This window comes from Pinus tabuliformis, chromosome 9 (genome assembly GCF_031772625.1).
Source record: "Pinus tabuliformis cultivar Carrire ecotype Pingquan chromosome 9, CPIR1, whole genome shotgun sequence".
NCBI classification, from domain to species: domain Eukaryota; kingdom Viridiplantae; phylum Streptophyta; class Pinopsida; order Pinales; family Pinaceae; genus Pinus; species Pinus tabuliformis.
In genome coordinates, this window is record NC_142307.1 from 30,773,909 (window position 1) to 30,790,906 (window position 16,998).

General features: G+C 37.9%; 1 protein-coding gene across 2 annotated transcripts; it reads right to left on the minus strand.

Moving 5' to 3' along the window:
• Window positions 1–10,780: 10,780 nt before the first annotated feature.
• On the minus strand, window positions 10,781–15,190 carry LOC149146946 (LIM domain-containing protein WLIM2b-like). 2 transcript variants are annotated; one of them, XM_089445237.1, is made up of 7 exons: window positions 15,008–15,190; window positions 14,689–14,886; window positions 14,325–14,535; window positions 12,834–12,933; window positions 12,636–12,676; window positions 12,242–12,331; window positions 10,781–11,339 (listed from the first exon to the last, which is right to left on the minus strand). In XM_089445237.1, the coding sequence occupies exons 3-7, from the start codon at window positions 14,457–14,459 to the stop codon at window positions 11,112–11,114; spliced, it is 594 nt and encodes a 197-aa protein (XP_089301363.1). In that variant the 5' UTR covers window positions 14,460–14,535; window positions 14,689–14,886; window positions 15,008–15,190; the 3' UTR covers window positions 10,781–11,111. The 2 variants fall into 2 exon arrangements, with proteins under 2 accessions (XP_089301363.1, XP_089301362.1); XM_089445236.1 differs by having other exon boundaries at window positions 14,689–15,190.
• Between the last annotated feature and the right edge of the window lie 1,808 nt (window positions 15,191–16,998).

The window sequence follows — 16,998 nt, forward strand, 5'->3', positions numbered from 1 at the left end:
ATTGGCCCCAAGTCTTCCTGCATGGTTGACTGCCATTTTGTGGTGATGAAACTTTGTGATGACAACACTTGATTCTCTATTGCAAGATGTTTCGCATGTTGCTTCACCTAGCAAGTTCTTTTCTCAGCCTGGAATTCTCATTAAACAAGTACTCAAAATTATCCTGTGTCACTGTAGTGAATGCAACCTTTGCCGCCATAATAGCTCAGGGATTCCTTTTGGTGTTGGAGGTTGTCACCTTCTCTGTAGATTTTTTAGGATATTTGGGGAAGTAAATATGCCTCTGATGCACAAACCTCTTCTTAAGCTGATCAAATGTTACACTACATACATCCATGACTTTTTCGAATGGTGGAGGTTTGATCCCAGTTCCCCTTAATGGAAGATGACCACTTGTAAGGGGAAGTTCCTCTAGAATTCCCACCTCATCATCCATGGGTTGGATGGTATCTTCTTCATCCAAATCTTCTTCCTCAATCTCTTTAGTCAAATTTTCTTCATCCAGTCTATGTGTTTCTTCCTCCTCCTAGAAATACCTATGTTGTTCTTCCTCTTATTCTCCTCTATTCTTCTTATTATTGTCTTTTCTAGAGCAACTCATGTTGCTTCCTCTTCTCCTCTTCTTCTTCTTCTAATTTCTTCTAAAGCAAATCATCTTGCTTCCTCTTCTCCTCTTCTTCTTATTCTTGTTTCTTCTGGAGAAACTCATCCTACATCCTCTTCTTCTTTTGCTTCCCTCCTCTTCTACTTTACTTGAATATCTCCTATGTTTAAAGGATTAACTTTTAATTTCTTGTTTCTCTCGCCAATCGAGTCATCCCTGAAAATTTTCTTAGGAGCTACTTTCCTCACTTGAGGGTTATCTCTTCCTCCTCCTACACCTGCAAGTCTTGAGCTAGTGGGTCTTGGTGTGAACTGGTTTCCATCCCTGGATGTGCCTTCATGTTTTGATTGTACCAGTTATTTATATTCTCATCTTCTGTTCTGGAAATTTATGAGTACCTCGTATTGTGATTGATCCTTTCACAATGTTTCATGATCACTCTCCTGAGATCATATCCATGGAAGTCCTTAGTGGAAAAGTGCATACAGTCTCGCTCTGTATTTATGTTTTTGTCACTTTATGGCTCTTTAACTCATATAATATGATCCTCGACGGGAATGTGGGCCAAGTGGCTTTCTTCCTCCTATGAATAATTTTTGGTAGTCCCTTCTCCAACTAATTTTCTACTTCTTGCATGACCAACGTATTGGTCACATATCGCGACATGAGGTGAGGGGATATATGACAACAAAAACATATGATGTATGTACCCTCAGGAGATGCCAATCAATCCACGATATCTCAGAGTGACTCCTTCACCTAATTTTCCATGCAAGGAAAATCAATCTCAAATATCATCAGAAAGACAACTACAAAGAATAGATGGTGATCATCCTTAAACCACCTGCTTATACCAACATTTCAGAAAGCGCATTCAACCTAGTGTTGTCATCCATATTTTTGCACATTTTGTATTAGAACTCTCTTCTTGGACTCACACATACCCCTTTGGATTAAAGTGAGGGGGATGTTGGACACCTAATCCTCTAAGGGTTGGTGTGGAAGTTGAACAGTGAAAGAGAGTCCAAGAGACCACTTGGAATATGAAACCAAAGGTCACTAGACTTGTATAAATATCTATCATTGTGAATAATATATATATTCAAGGTTGACTTTTCATATCTCATGTCTTTGTCATTGTTGTGTTTAACACATGTTCTTTGAAAACAAACTTTCTAGACACAGATCAAGCCTTAACCTTTTAAAATTAAATCTATTTTTAATCATATCAATAATCTTTGGTAACATATTCAGAGAATATATTTTTCTTTTGTGTATCAAAAGGATAATCCCCTTCATCAAGTTGTAGAGAAGCTTATTTCCTACTTAATTGTGTATCAAACTGATAATCCCCTTGATCAAGTTAAAAAATAGCTTATTCAAGTTTTGTAAATTAAATGTGTGTCAAGTCACTGATCTTTTATATTTTATGTACTTCATATTTTGTGAAATAAAAATATAAAATTCATTCAATTCATTATTAGAGTAGATTTTTTCATTCTTAAGTTTAATCATGATTAAAATTTAGTTGCATTCTTTTCCTAGTTAATTACATATCAAAAATTGTCTCAATATGAAAATCAACCATGATCAATCCTGGTCAACCATGTTCATTTTAGCGTTTATAATATTAATCCTAGAATTTATAATCCATTGGGTTTATAATATTAATCTTTCATATATATAATAATATATTAGAGCTTATGGAAAATCCTTCCAGGACACATCATGTGGACAATCTAGAAGGAAAGGAATCGGCGTATATTCTGGAATCACACCACTCCAACAGAAATAATTTGGAACACTCTGTGTATCAACCTGCAGGAAACCCTGGCACTACAGTCTTGGAGCAAGGAGGACTTTCCCACTGAACCTCAAGAACGAAATATCTGGATGAATTGGAATCTTAAGCCCATCCAAACTCAGGACCTACCTACCAAGTCCATCTCCGCCCAGCATCCTCCCAACAAGTGGTACCCTCCACCCTTTGGGTTTACACAACTCAACTTTGATGACGCCTCTAAAGGCAATCCAGGTCAGGCCGGGTTCAGAGGAATCTTCAGGGATCATTCAGGCAATCCTCTATTATTATATCTGGGCAATATTGGATGGGACACCAACAACTCAGCGGAATTGGAGGGATTATGGCAAGGACTAATCCTCGCACAACAACACAGATTTTTCCCCCTAATCATTGAGGGAGATTCCCAAATTCTCATCAACATGGCTCAACAAATCATTCAGGGATCCCCTGCTGACAAACTTTCCTGCAGCTGGCGTCTTACAGCTCGTCTACAAAACATTGAGCAAATGCTAGTAAGAAATAAAGCCATCACATTCAAACACATTAAAAGGAATGGCAACAAAGTGGCCGACCACTTAGCCAACCTTGGTGTAATGGACGATAGACCCATCCACAAAGGTCTAGTTGAAATCATAAAAGATGCTTCACACCATCAGGATTTCACCAAGCTGGTGCAAATGGATGCAACATCCCCAGATGCGGGTGGTAGATAATCATTTATGGTGTATGAGCAGGTAGGCAAAAAGGTAGCGCATCCGTATAGCCACTTGTGCCTCCGCTTGTGTGTTCTCAAGGCAAATTATGGCTCTCAAGCTGGCAACATTAACTATCTGGGATTTTCAAGACATTCCCTGCAACTCCCATAATATGGAACAGGAGACTCCTCTTCGCCTCATTCAGCCCCTCAATTGTTCCTGTCCTCCTTCCATCTCTGAACCGAGCCTCCGCACAACTACTGGAAGACGCTGCAGATTATTATGTTGCGTAGACCTTGGCAATGGTATCCATCACTCCCAGTCCCTTCTCTGCCATCTGCGGTCTGAGATCCTAACTCCTTTCTCTGCTTCGCCTGTAAATTCTGCGGATCCCCGATCTTTCCCTCCCGTGGAACCTGATTTGATTTCTGCTCAGCCCTCCTACCGCTCTCAGCAGCCTCTCTCCACCAGACCCATGCGATATTGACACAGAATGAGAAGCAGGCGCGGAGGCAATCGTGGTGATGCTACGCGTTCCAGATATCATTCCCCCTCTGCCTCTTCTTCCCCTTCAGTTTCCTAGTCCCCTACCCTCTCCAATCCCCGTTCCCTTGGTAGGTACCCGAACACGCGAAGCGAACGTGGAAGAATGAGCTCCAGTGGAGCTCACCACTCTGAAAGCATCCCTCTACACGCATCGACCACCTCCTCCTCCCAGCAAGCACACTTCCAGTATCAAAGCTCCTTGAACAAGCCGCGCATTATGATCACCATCACCGTGGATTTCAGGGAAATCCCTGCTCCCAATTCAGAACCTTTGCTCAGCAGGGATTTCAGCCAAGACCCTCCTTTCAATTTCGATCCAAGAGAGCCAAGCTCCAGACATCAGCCAACAAACAAGGATATCCCCACAAGAAGCAATCCGCGAACGCTGGAAAGCGAAACCCACCGTAAGGATAAGGGCGTCAAATTTGAGGACAGTGCAGGTGGCGGACATGCAGAGTACACGGGTGCTGACATCTACGAGTGGTGTCCGATAGTGGAGGAAGCAAAAGAGGAAACTAAGCAGCAGCTTGCCAGGTCACGTGGCGAGCCTTAATCTGGTTTTGTTCAACTTTGGCACTTGTATTTTGTTTCTTGCATCCTGTCCAGTCTTTTACTGTCTTATTTTCCTTCTCAGGCATCAAAATTTTGGAATTTCGCTCCCACTGGTCGACTATTATGGACAAGTCTGGGTCAATTTTTTATTTTCTCAGTCTTCACTCTTATTTTTTGTATTTTGGAACTATAGCCCCTGCATGGGCAGTAGAAACTTTCTTAATTTTGGGCCTAGACTGGTTTCCCCTGCTGGGGCAGTCTCCATCTCAATGTTGGAAGATTAGAATGGTCACTCCACTGACCCAGTGCCGCTGAGGTCGGTGCCTCTTTGTATATTATGCCTTTATCAATAGATTAGTTTTACTTTAAAAAAAACAAAAAATAAAAATATAAAATATATATATATATATATATATTAGAGCTTATAATGTTTTTAAGATTAATACTAAAACCCCAAGGGAACAATATTAAACCCAAGGGAATAATATTAAACCATAAGAATATGAACCTTTATATTAATAAACTCAAGAGATTGATATTATAAACGCAAAGGAAAAAACATTAGTCCCTCGTGAGTTTATAATCTTAGAGTTTTTAAGATTAATACTAAAAACCCAATAGTATTAAACTTTAGGAATATGAACATTTAGATTAATAAACCCAAGAGATTAATAATCCAAGAGAATAATATTAAACCCCAAAAATATTAATGCTTGGGTTTGTAATATTAATAATCTCTCAGGTTTTTAATATTCAGCCCAAGAGCCCCCTAATCTAGGTGTGATGGGAGAGGAGATTTCGAGATGGATTGTGGACATGATTGAAAGACAAGTGGACAAGGTAAGTGGGCGGGCCATTTAATGACCCCACACGAGCACGGCAGGAGGTACCAGGAGAAAACAAAAGGGTGGGTCGGCCACAATCAAGGAGGAACGCTAGTGAAGGCAGACATTACATGCATGCAAGGTTGGAGGAGGAAACTGGCAGCGAGCGACGAGGCTGGAAGCCGAGGGAAGAACCTACCCTGCCGGAGAAGGGATTATCTCCTCCACCTAGAAATCGCCTTCAATGACTCAAAAGGAGACCGGTATGTAATTCAAGCCTACCTTAGTCTTGCTATGGAGTCAATGCTACAAGAATGGAGGCTGGTTTGGCATCAAATGGTGGTGATTTCAAATGTTTCGAAAGAAATTTGCTTCAGTCTTCTGCTGTTGATGTCTGGTTTTTTACTTTCTACAATGTATGGTAGACTCTTAGGGAATAAGGGGATCCATGGAAGGTTAGGAATGATTTTCGACACCTATGTAGTGAAATTTGCAATGGCCATCGTTGAAACCCGAACATTGGGATATAGAAGGCGTTGAGGCTCCCCTAAGGGCCTGCAATCATCTAACAATATCCAGAGCCAGCAAGGGATGCGAGGGGGGTATGGGATTTATAATATCAATCTCATTGGTTTCTTAATTCTTTAAGTTTATAATATTAATAATATTTTGGGCATATAATTCCTTATTTTTATAATATTAATAATACCTTGGGTTTTTATTATTAATTCCTTTGGTTTATTATTATTCCTTTGGATTTTCAATAGTAATTCCTTGGTTTATTGATCCTCTAAGTTTATAATATTAATCTCATTGGTTTCTTAATTCCTTGGGTTTGTGATGATGATGATGATGATGATGATGATGATAGTGGTTAACGTCCACTGAGACCAAATTGGTCTATCGGACCTATAATTTTCTTAGTTTTTAATTGTCTGGCTCCTCGTCTTTCTTGGCGAGATTGGCGCTGTAGCTTTCTTTTTTTCCTCTACGGTCTTCCAACTTCTTTTATCTTGCATCTCCTTCATCTCTTCTAGTTCTTGGGACATTGGTGTCTTAGCTTCGCGATTTATTGTGTTCGTCCTTTTGAAGATAGTCGAAGAAAAAGTTTGGTCTAAGAGCTTTGCTTTGCTGTTAAATGAAGATTTATTTTGTGCGGTATTCGAATCCTCATATCTGTTGATGCTTGAGGGGTTGTTGAGTTCATTTTTTTGTTGTTGGACAGGCCTTTCTCCCTGCTTGTCTTAAGAGTTGTTTCTTTCTTGCTCGATTTCTTGTGATTCAGAGTTTTCTGTAGAGTATTCTTCTTTGATGACAATGTAGTGTTCTTTTTGTGCTCCTTCCTGTGGTGGTTTTTTCTAACAGAATTTTTCTGGGAGGCTTTTGGGCAATTTTTAGCTAGATGGCCTATCTCAAAGCAAGATCGACATCGGAAGAGGACACTTTCACAATCGAGTTTCTGGTTCCACACATAGTCTTTACTTGTTAGATTTATTTCAGCTAGGAATCCGGCGCTGAAGTCCATTTCCACACACATGCGTGCATATAAGTGGTTCTGGCATATTCCTCTATTTCTGGGCACTTGCAGTAAAATTTCGCAATTGCATTTCCAATGGCTTTTAGCGAGGAGAGATTCCAAAGATGCAAGGGTACGCTTGGCAATCTCACCCAAACTGGTGCTAAGGTTATGACCGCTATTGAGGGATCAAATGATGTGTTCCATGGCTTCATGAATAGGCCTGAGTTTTCCCAAAACCAAAGGCCGAAATCTAAAATACATTATTTGTTTTCAGGATTTTCAAAATCTACTATAAAAAAACCCCTAGCACAAGGGTAGATATTAATTTCATCAGAAATGACAGGGTTCCATACCTCCGAGATCCAATTGTGGAGCGCTGTCAGCCGCGACCAAAAACCATTGAACCAGCAGATTAGGGCACTCTCAGAAAACTTCAAAGCCTCGTCGAGTGAGGCCTGGACCACCTGGACAGTGGCTGCTGGGGCTTCACTGACGATATGGGCAAGAGCTTGCCCTCCATACGCAAATGGAACTAAGCCAACAACTATTTTTGCGAAGCTAGGTGCCATATTTTACTTGCCCGTAGAACCCAGCCGCAGAGAAATAAGGCAGAAAATTAGATCTAAATCTAGCCACAAAAGATTGAACAGGTGGTTCGTCTATGAAATTGGTTGTTGCCTTTGATAACCCCACAGCGTGAGACAGCATAGAGTGCCGAAACACAATGTGGGAGCCGAGACCCAGGAAATAAGGCAGAAGATTAGATCTAGATCTAGCCGCAGAAGATTAGATCTAGAACCCAGCCGCAGAGAAATAAAGCAGAAGATTCTAAATCTAGCCGCAAAAGATTAGATCTAGAACCCAGCCACAAAGAAATAAGGCAGAAAATTAGATCTAGATGTAGCCGCAGAAGATTGAACAGGTGTTTCGTCTATGAAATTGGTTGTTGCCTTTAATAACCCCACAGCGTAAGACAACAGAGAGTGCCAAAACACAGCTTGAAAGCCGAGACCCAAGAAATAAGGTAGAAGATTAGATCTAAAACCCGGCGGCAAAGAAATAAGGCAAAAGATTCTAGATCTAGCCGCAGAAAATTAGATCTAGAACCCAACGACAGAGAAATAAGGCAGAAGATTAAATCTGGATTTAGACGCAGAAAATTGAACAAGTGGTTCGTCTATGAAATTGGTTGTTGACTTTGATAACCCCACAGTGTGAGACAGCGGAGAGTGCCAAAACACAGCGTGGACGCCGAAACCTAGGCGTAGAAAAATAAGGCAAAAAATTAGATCTAGATCTAGTCACAGAAGATTAGATCTAGAACCCAACGGCAGAGAAATGGCACTCTTGAGACAAAATTTTCTCTCAATAGAAAGCTCCCAAGTCAATAATTGGTTTCTTAATTCTTTAAATTTATAATATTAATAATATTTTGGGTTTATAATTTCTTAATTTTATAAATTAGAATTTTTATATTAATTTTAAATTATATAAATTAATATAGCATATTAAATCAAGTTTATAATATTAATCTCATTGATTTCTTAATTCCTTGGGTTTGTAATATCAATCTCATTGGTTTCTTAATTCTTTAAGTTTATAATATTAATTGTATTTTGGGTTTACAATTCCTTAATTTTATAAATTAAAATTTATATATTAATTTTAAATTATATAAATTAATATAGCATATTAAATTTATATATGACATGTATTAAGTTAAAGTCTACTTTATATATCAACCACATTAAAACCACCCACCACATTTATTAATGTAGTTGTACTAGTTAATTAGTACTTAAATCAATTACAACAACCACATTTATTAATGTGATTGTACTAATGTATTGTAATTGTAATAGTTAATTATATATAAAACTATTAAATCAATAATTAATTAAAATTATTAAATCAAAAAGATAATGCCCTTGCTCAAGTTCAAGTTGTAGCTCAAGTTGTAAGTTGTAGCCTATTCAAGGTTTGGTAAACCTATGTAAAGCGGCTTGCAGACTAAACCTCCATGCAAAGTGGCTGATTCAGGATTTGGAAGGAAGAACACTAGAATATTCTAGTAAGGAATTATATGTTAAGAAAAACTCCATATGGCAAAAAGATACTGATCAAGCCAACGCATACAATTGCCACGTCCTCATCTTAAATGGAGTCAAAGTTAAAAGGCGCTTTTGTGGCACAAAGCTGTCCTAATCATAGACGTCAGATTGCGTCAGTCAGAGGCACTTTTGTGGCTCAAACCAGTATGGAAAACTATATTGGCCAATCTCTTTGGTGGTTTTTATGGAAAATCTATATTTTTTCCTTTTAATGACCAATCTCTTTGGTGGTCTTCATCATGTTGAAAAATAACTAATCGCGGTGCTCGAATCACCTTGACTTTATCACGAGGGTCTGTAGGAAAGGAAAGGCATCAAGTTCATTTTCGGTGCTCTTGGCCTAGGTTTAATAATTTAGATAGGATGATCCTAGATTGTTTGAGGCCCTCTTTTAGAATCCATGCCCTTAAAGCTCAAAGTTCTAAACATCCAAGCTCATGGAAGGATTGGAACTAAGATGTTTCGACAGTGGATGTCGTTATCATGAATAATGAAGCCCCCACATCATTAAATGTTCATCATCTTCTTAACACCCTCGCTTTTATTCATCCAACGGGAAAGGACTTATAGTTATGCGAACTTCGGACGAAATGAGAAATTATTGTAAACCCTTGGAGACAGAAAATGCAGCATCGCATTCATATATGAAAGCACATGGCTTGCAAACTTATGTATTCATTTTCTCTCACGCGGGCCGACAAGAATCGCAGAATCATTAAAGCATATTTAGGAATGATTCTGCACTGTTATGGCAAAATAGGGCCGACTGACCCCGTCCCATGTGGAAGGCCATCAGCACACAGATGTGGCAGAGCTTCAGATGAGTAGTAGATGAACAAATTTACCCCCTCCCCCCACCCTCCACAAGTTGAGGTTGAATATAGAGTGATGGCCCTTCTGGAAAGATATGCGAAGTCTGGAAGACAAAATTCAGAAAAAAATGAACAGGATGCCAATTTCAAAAAGAAGGGTTCTCAATTGTAGTAAGTCTTATCTTTTCGCGCCGTCCTCTGACCTTCATCAAAGAAGATGAACCTCCAACTTAGGAGGAAAAACACTAATTATATCGTTTTCAAACAAGCCCCTTTCTATTACATTTTTTGCAAATTACATGTCAGGGCTGGAAAATGGGATTGGATTTGGAAATGGACATTGTTGCAAATTACATGCCAGGGTTGGAAAAATGGGATTGGATTTGGAATGGAAATGGCATAGCTAGCAATTGGATATGGAGATCAGTTTCAGACCTCCTTCTCGAATAGAGTCAGTTGTCTCGCTTTCTTGTTTTATGCTTACATTTTGCAGTAAATAGTCTTTTTGTTTTCCATCGAGGACACAACATCCAATCTACAGCTACAGCTCAGGTGGAAGAGATGGTATGTAATGGTACCGATTATAAAAAACAGAAATTTGAGGAAACTGAATAAACTATAATAGATCCCTAGATCCCTCTTAACCCCAAGGTCTCACTCCACCGCTCATATGGTAGAGCCGGTATTCCATCCCTGGGTATGGTACCCATGGTAAAAGTTAAATCAAAATTAAACTAGCAGAGATCTTTTAAATAGTGACAGGTTTGCACCTGGGTTGGTGTGGGTGGTTCTTGGATCCTTCTCGGTGCATAATAGAAACGTGGTTGAGATGAATTTATTAAAAAAACTAAAAAATTATTGAGTTTTATAAAGGACTTAAGTTTAATATTGAACATAACATTTGATACTCCACTATAAAGGCCAAGGAGAATATAAATGCGATTTACAACTATGATTCAAGTGACAATTAAAAGGTAAAACTATATAGCAGGAGAAGAACTCAACCATATGATGATTTCTATTTTATGTTAGCGTCTGTTATGAAACGATACAAGTCTGAAGTTCCTGCTTTTGAAAACACAACACGCCTATAGCGATCCTGGCGATCATTGCTACATCTTGGATTTTTAAAGAATTCAAGCAGTGGAGCCCAAATGATTTAGAAAACAATATTGTAAGATACCGATGGTAGGCAAGCCCATTCAAAATAATGGACAACTCAGTTTTTTGCAGAAGGGAGTAATGCTTTCAGTAAAGAAACAAATACACTAAAACGAGGGCAATCAACCTCCTGCAGATCAAATACACAATAATAAATATGAAATTTGAATACATACAAGAACTTGATACTTTTCCAATTAGTTGCAAACAACGACACACTTATGATAGCTGATAGTATATGTACTTTGGTAACTTTTGCAAACCATAATAATAAGCACCGCCAATATCGGATAGACAGAGTTACCTCCTTTTACAAACCAATATAAATTAAACTACAAGACCTTATACTGCAATGTCCCTCACTTAGGGCTTGGCAAATACAATTGGTGGATCGGGTCTATTTTCCCCAACAAACTAGCATACCGTGTAAACTCTTCAAAATACAAACACAAATGGTAATGAAGTAAGTAGATCACAATAAAATTATATCTCAGGAACTGCACTTGCTACCTCAGGGACTGCAGCTGCTCGTTTCATAGAAGCAGTCTTAATGAGATGATTGTAACTTCCCTTTTCCTTGAAAAGCTGGGAAAAATGATGCTTGCAATACAGTATGCCTTCTAGTGCAGCATAATTAGAAGGGCTGATTGAACACCCCCCATGAGAACACCTGAAACAAGACTTGTGGTAGGATAAGTTTTCCACAGTGACCTGACAAGGGGAAAACAATCATCAGCATAATTTCTTAAGTTTTACAATTATAACCAAAATACAAAGATAAAATAACCCCCAAAGCTTGTATTATTCTATTGAAAATATAGAAGGTCAATATATTCTCTCTCATCTTTGGATTGAAATCAAAAACCAGTGAGATACAAGTGCCTTTTCAGATTTAAGAAACTCTCAATTTTTTAATGATTTGCTATTTTGAGATTGTGATGTTCAGGGCTCAGATTCAACCCTCCACATCTTAGTTGCCCAAATTCTCCCCGTGGCTCGGGATTTCCACATTGACAGTGTATAATTTGTTTAGGTCCCGACTCCCAATAACAATGGACCCAGATTTAAGAAACTCTCAAATTTTTAATGATTTGCTATTTTGAGATTCTGATGTTCACGGCTCAGATTCAACTCTCCGCATCTTAGTTGCCCAAATTCTCCCCGTGGCTCGGGATTTCGACATTGACAGTGTATAATTTGTTTGGGTCCCAATAACAATGGACCCAGAGGAGGCTTACTCAAAATCACTTTCTCTAAGAACAGGCTAAAGGTAAACGCCTACTGCATTCCCCTAAAGAGAGGGCAAGCTATGCCAGTATGATGCCATCTAAAGTACTAGAATTGCCTCGGCCATTTCTCTAGTAAATATGTTCTATTGTCCATTTCCTTTACCAGGGGCATAAATTCAATCATAAAAGCAAATAGATAACATCCAACAGTCCTATATAGTATACATCCTTTATAGATATCAATGACATTGAAAACTAAACAGTAGCAAAACCTTCGACTTATCTTTGCCTTCTGTTGAAAGAAGTTTTCTACTCCAAACGAGGTACATTACAAACAAATATACAAGGAAACTGGAAACAGAAATACTAATTCAAATAACCTACCTTCTCAAGAGGGTATGCTGTTTTTCCACAGGTAGCACATTTGTCTTGAGTTCCAGAGAACATCATGGACACTTTACTAGGAGATCTTGTCTGTAAAAAAACATTCCAATGCATTAGAAATAAGCTATAGAGCTCCCAACTTTTGAATTGATCATGACATTTACCCTCTTCCTTTCATAGAAATGAACCACTTTTTATTTTACTTGTGTACGTTCACATTTCTTCTACAGCGTTTTCCTCATTAAAATTTGGGATTCTTCAACTAGACTTGTTCAGATTTAGTATATGTCAATAATTATAATTATTTGCTATTCAGAAGAAATGCACTGAAATGCTTTGACAGTACAAGTAACGGAAATAATTTTCTCAGAAAAAAGATAAAAAAAAAATATACCATTTCAGGTTGAAGACCGTCAATTGCTTTGCTTGATCTTTCTGTCAAAACAGAGGGGAAAGGGAAACATTAATGAAAGAGACTCTGTTTGGACAAAAAATAAAGCTACAGTAATTTATTTGGATGGTTATCAATGAAGAGCAAAATCAGACACATTGTCCATTGCAATTCCTAAAATTCTGAAGATAGATCTCTTACGGGACTGAAAGTTCTTGTTAAAGTTGCCGCTCTCTCTGAAAAGCTGGTCAAAGTGAGGCTTGCAATATAGCACTCCCTCCATTGACGAGTAATTACTCAGCTGCAAAAAAGGGCCGACTGTCAAAGCAAAGAAACAGGGAAAGTTAAAACCAAATATCCTCTAAAAAATGATATTTTGCTCCAAGTATCAAGAGGCCAAAAACATGGGCTCAACTATGGTCCCCTGAGTGGTTACCAGGTTATTAAGACAAATTGTCGTTTTACCTGTAGCCTATTTCCTCTGGGACGGATATGTGTAGTTAACGACAGTTTTGTGGGACTTTACAACCGAAGATTAATTGGAATTAAAGTACATCTAGTATTGTGTAAAATCTGTCTTTTCTGTTAGCTGCTTAGCAGTTGCCACAGAGAGATGATCACAACATAACAATCCTATAGCTTATCATTGAACCGTAGCAATTACCAATAGAAAGCTAACAACGCACTATTGGAGAATAGTTACTGACCAGTTGGGACGAATACTTGACATCAAAGTGTAGTCACACAGAAACTACCTACTTGGGCAGATGTTACATCATATTTAACCAATGAATGTTTTCACTCCATGGACAGGAAGTATTTACGGACGGAAAATCGCATAATTTGTCAGTGTAAATGATAGTGAAGAATGGACGTGCTTCTGTATTTATGTCGTAACAATGCCTGACCAATGTCGATTCCATATAAATAGAAAAATCAGCTCTAATTTCGTCATCTTTCTTTCTGCAATCTAAATGCAACATTAAATAGTGTGCATCTCTTTTCGCGCTGGCGGGCTAGATTCTTAAAAACAGAGGGGGGGTATGTTTAAAAAAATGAAAAACAAACAGCAGCTTGGCCAGTGTCAAGCCATTGCAGACCGCAAGGACTGCTCACCTAGGGGAAAACATGTGATATTCACAATTTATATTTGTAAAACATGTTATATTCATAGTTTACATTTGTAGATCTACAAAAAGAAGGTGCATTTTCAAAGATAATAACAAGAACGGCATTTTATGGCCCATTCCAATATTATCCAGCTAATTCACGGCAATAGATAAGGATGCAGCGCAGAGACTGATATAATTGACAACTCCCCTGACCAGTTGAAGGCAACGATATGACCTAATATGTAATCGACCATAAAATGCAAACAGCAGCTTGCCCAGAGTCTAGCAACTTGCAGACTCGGAGACTGGCTTTGTCTCCAGGGGGAAGACATGTTATATGCACAGTTTATATTTGTAGATCTTCAAAGAGAAACTGCAGCTTCTTAGCCATTTCAGGGCAACGATATGACCTAATATTTAATCGGCCATATTATCCCTGAACAGAGGAAAGGCAAACATTTTCGCTAGATTCCGATACAGATCCGGTGAAGAGACTAAAACGACATGATAATAGAAATATTTCAAATAAAACAACATCCAATAACCAGTAATATTAAATAAAGGTGAACAAAATCCATACCTTAAGCGTTCCCTTGCAATGGTTGCATCTGAAGCAAGCCTTGTGGTAAGAAACTCCATCCGCAGACAGTTGATCCACAAAATAAACCGTTTTGTCACAAGCTTTGCACTTCTGCTGCGTTCCGGTGAAGGCCATAGCCACGATCCGAGAAATTTTATTGCAAAATAATGGTCCTTGAGCCCTCGGTTTCTAAATGGCCGTGGAAATCTTTCTGTTGCAGAAATCAATAATCTTTAACTAGAAATGATAATTTCTCAGACAGTTTCAAAGGTACAATAGTAGATTCAAGTTCTTCACCCTTCTAAGAAACCATACACACCCTTTCCCCACATAAATGCACAAATTTAAGCTCAAAACGGCTTACCTCGCCCCAGTTTTTGCCTTAGAATACAAGATCTGGCAGCTCCAATGCGGATTCAGACAGGCTCTTGCCTTTTCTACAGCGAATAGTCAATCTAATACTTCTAAAACTCCATTCCAACCCGTTCTGCTGCCGATGCCAGCAGCTAAAGGGCAGAAGGTTGCTTTATATCGCAATTCCCTCGGTCTATGAGCCTCAAAACTGTAAATGCTGGAATTTTAATACTTTTCTTCGTTGGAAAAAAAAAATTAAAACCATACAACTAGCAAGTCGTCCTCGGAAATTAACGAAATTTGACCGAAAACGATCAATTTTTGGGCACCTGAACTGAGTGCTCCGGACGCGGAGAAAACACAAGAACGGAGTCGAACCCGCGATCTCACGATGAAAAGGGGCCACAAAAGTTTGTTACGAACGCTGGAACCGCGGTTATGTTCGGAAGCGAATTCAGCGACGAATATAAGGAAAGATCCGCTGCAACCCCGCGAGGGGAAAGGATAGAGAGAGAAACAAAAGCTCGGAAAGCGACGTAGTGAGAGAGAGAAGATAAAGGTGAACATTAAATATATGATGCATCAGTCCCTACACTACCGGAAAGGGACGTAGAGAGAGAATCCAATGGAGAGAGATGAGATAATGGAGAATTGGATTGTGCCACGTGTCGTATTAAGCAGCAGGATGTTTACACGTGTCCCCGGTTTCAAGTGTCTTAGGCCCCACCCGTTTAATCAGGCTTTGAAAATTATCTGGCATTGAATGCCTATAAGTAATTATAGTGTCCCGAGATACTGTAGATTTTCTGGTTTTTTAAATTAATTTTTTAACAAAAATCCCTTTCATAAGGTAACAGTAAAAGTTAAAGTTAAAATTAAAATTATTCATGATATATATTTTATTAATTAAAATTAAATTAATTGAATATTAATAATTATATTGTATCATATTTAACTAAATTTCTAAAACATTGAGAAATTTAAAAAACAAAATACTTAAAATTTACCGATAAGTTATTTTGTTGAAATAAAAGTAGTCATCTCATGGTAGTTTTATGGGAAATCACCCAAAAAAAGGAAACAATATTGATATTGCTTCTATGTTCATTAACCTTTGTTGAACTTTAGATTTTTTCCATGGTCGTTGGGTCAAAGGTGTATATTTCTGTGAGATGCTTTTAAGTTAAAGTGATTAAAAGCATTAGTAAAGGAAGGAGTTCTTTGTAATTAATTAAAAATTTTTAATTGTGAAATTTGATTATTTATTGGAGTAATATGGGTAAGGTTTAAAATTAAATATAGCCGTTATTATAATAACATTAAGAGTATATCTAACTGTTCGTTTGTAATCTAAATATTTCAAGAATTTATGACTTAGCAAGAGTTAGGACTTTATAAGGGTGGGGGGCTACTCCTTGAGCCTCGTCACAACAGGTCATATATGACCCCATGGGATTTGAAACAAAGTGGAAGGGATAACATCCCATTGTGCCAATTGCTTAGTCGTCCCACGAGGAGACAATGCATTCTAATGTTTTTTATTATAATAATAATAATTCAATTTTAAAGTCACGGTCAAGCCATAGACTACATTAGTGTATGTGACACCTTGTTTAATGTTCTTGTTAATAATAATAATTCAATTCTTAATTCACAGTCGAGCCATACACCAAATTCGTGTATGAGACCTCCTTGTTCAATGATATTTGTTTAATGTTTTTTGTTGATGTATAGGTTTTTTCCTTGATCGTTAGGTCAAACGTGTCTATATTTCTTTTTTTATATGAGTTTGCTTCACAAAAGTCAAAGGATATATGTGATAATGTAAAGAGTGTCAATTTCTTGAGAGATCTATAGAATAATTTTTTCTATATTAACAAGAGTATCTACCACCAAATCCAATGGTTCTTTGACATGCTTTAAGTCAAGGTGATTAAAAGTAGTAGTGAAGGAAGAATCTCTTATAGCGGGTGGTTAAACCCCAATGCATTACAATGTTCTTGTTAATAATAATAATTCAATTTTGTAACTAATTCATCATGGTTAAACAATAATAATAATAATTCAATTGTAAGGTCAGAGTCAACCCAAACAACAAATTAGTGTATAAGATTCCCTTGTTTATGGGACAAGAGACTTACGTCCATGTAGCAATTTGACTATTAAAATTTATGAAGGCATACATACTCTACCCCCCCTGGATTTGAGCCTATGACCTCTTGCAGGGAACACATGTTATTAACCATTAGGCTCATTCAATGAAGTTTGTGTTTTAAACCTTTTCAATTATTAGATGAAAATATCTTTCGATGATTAAGGA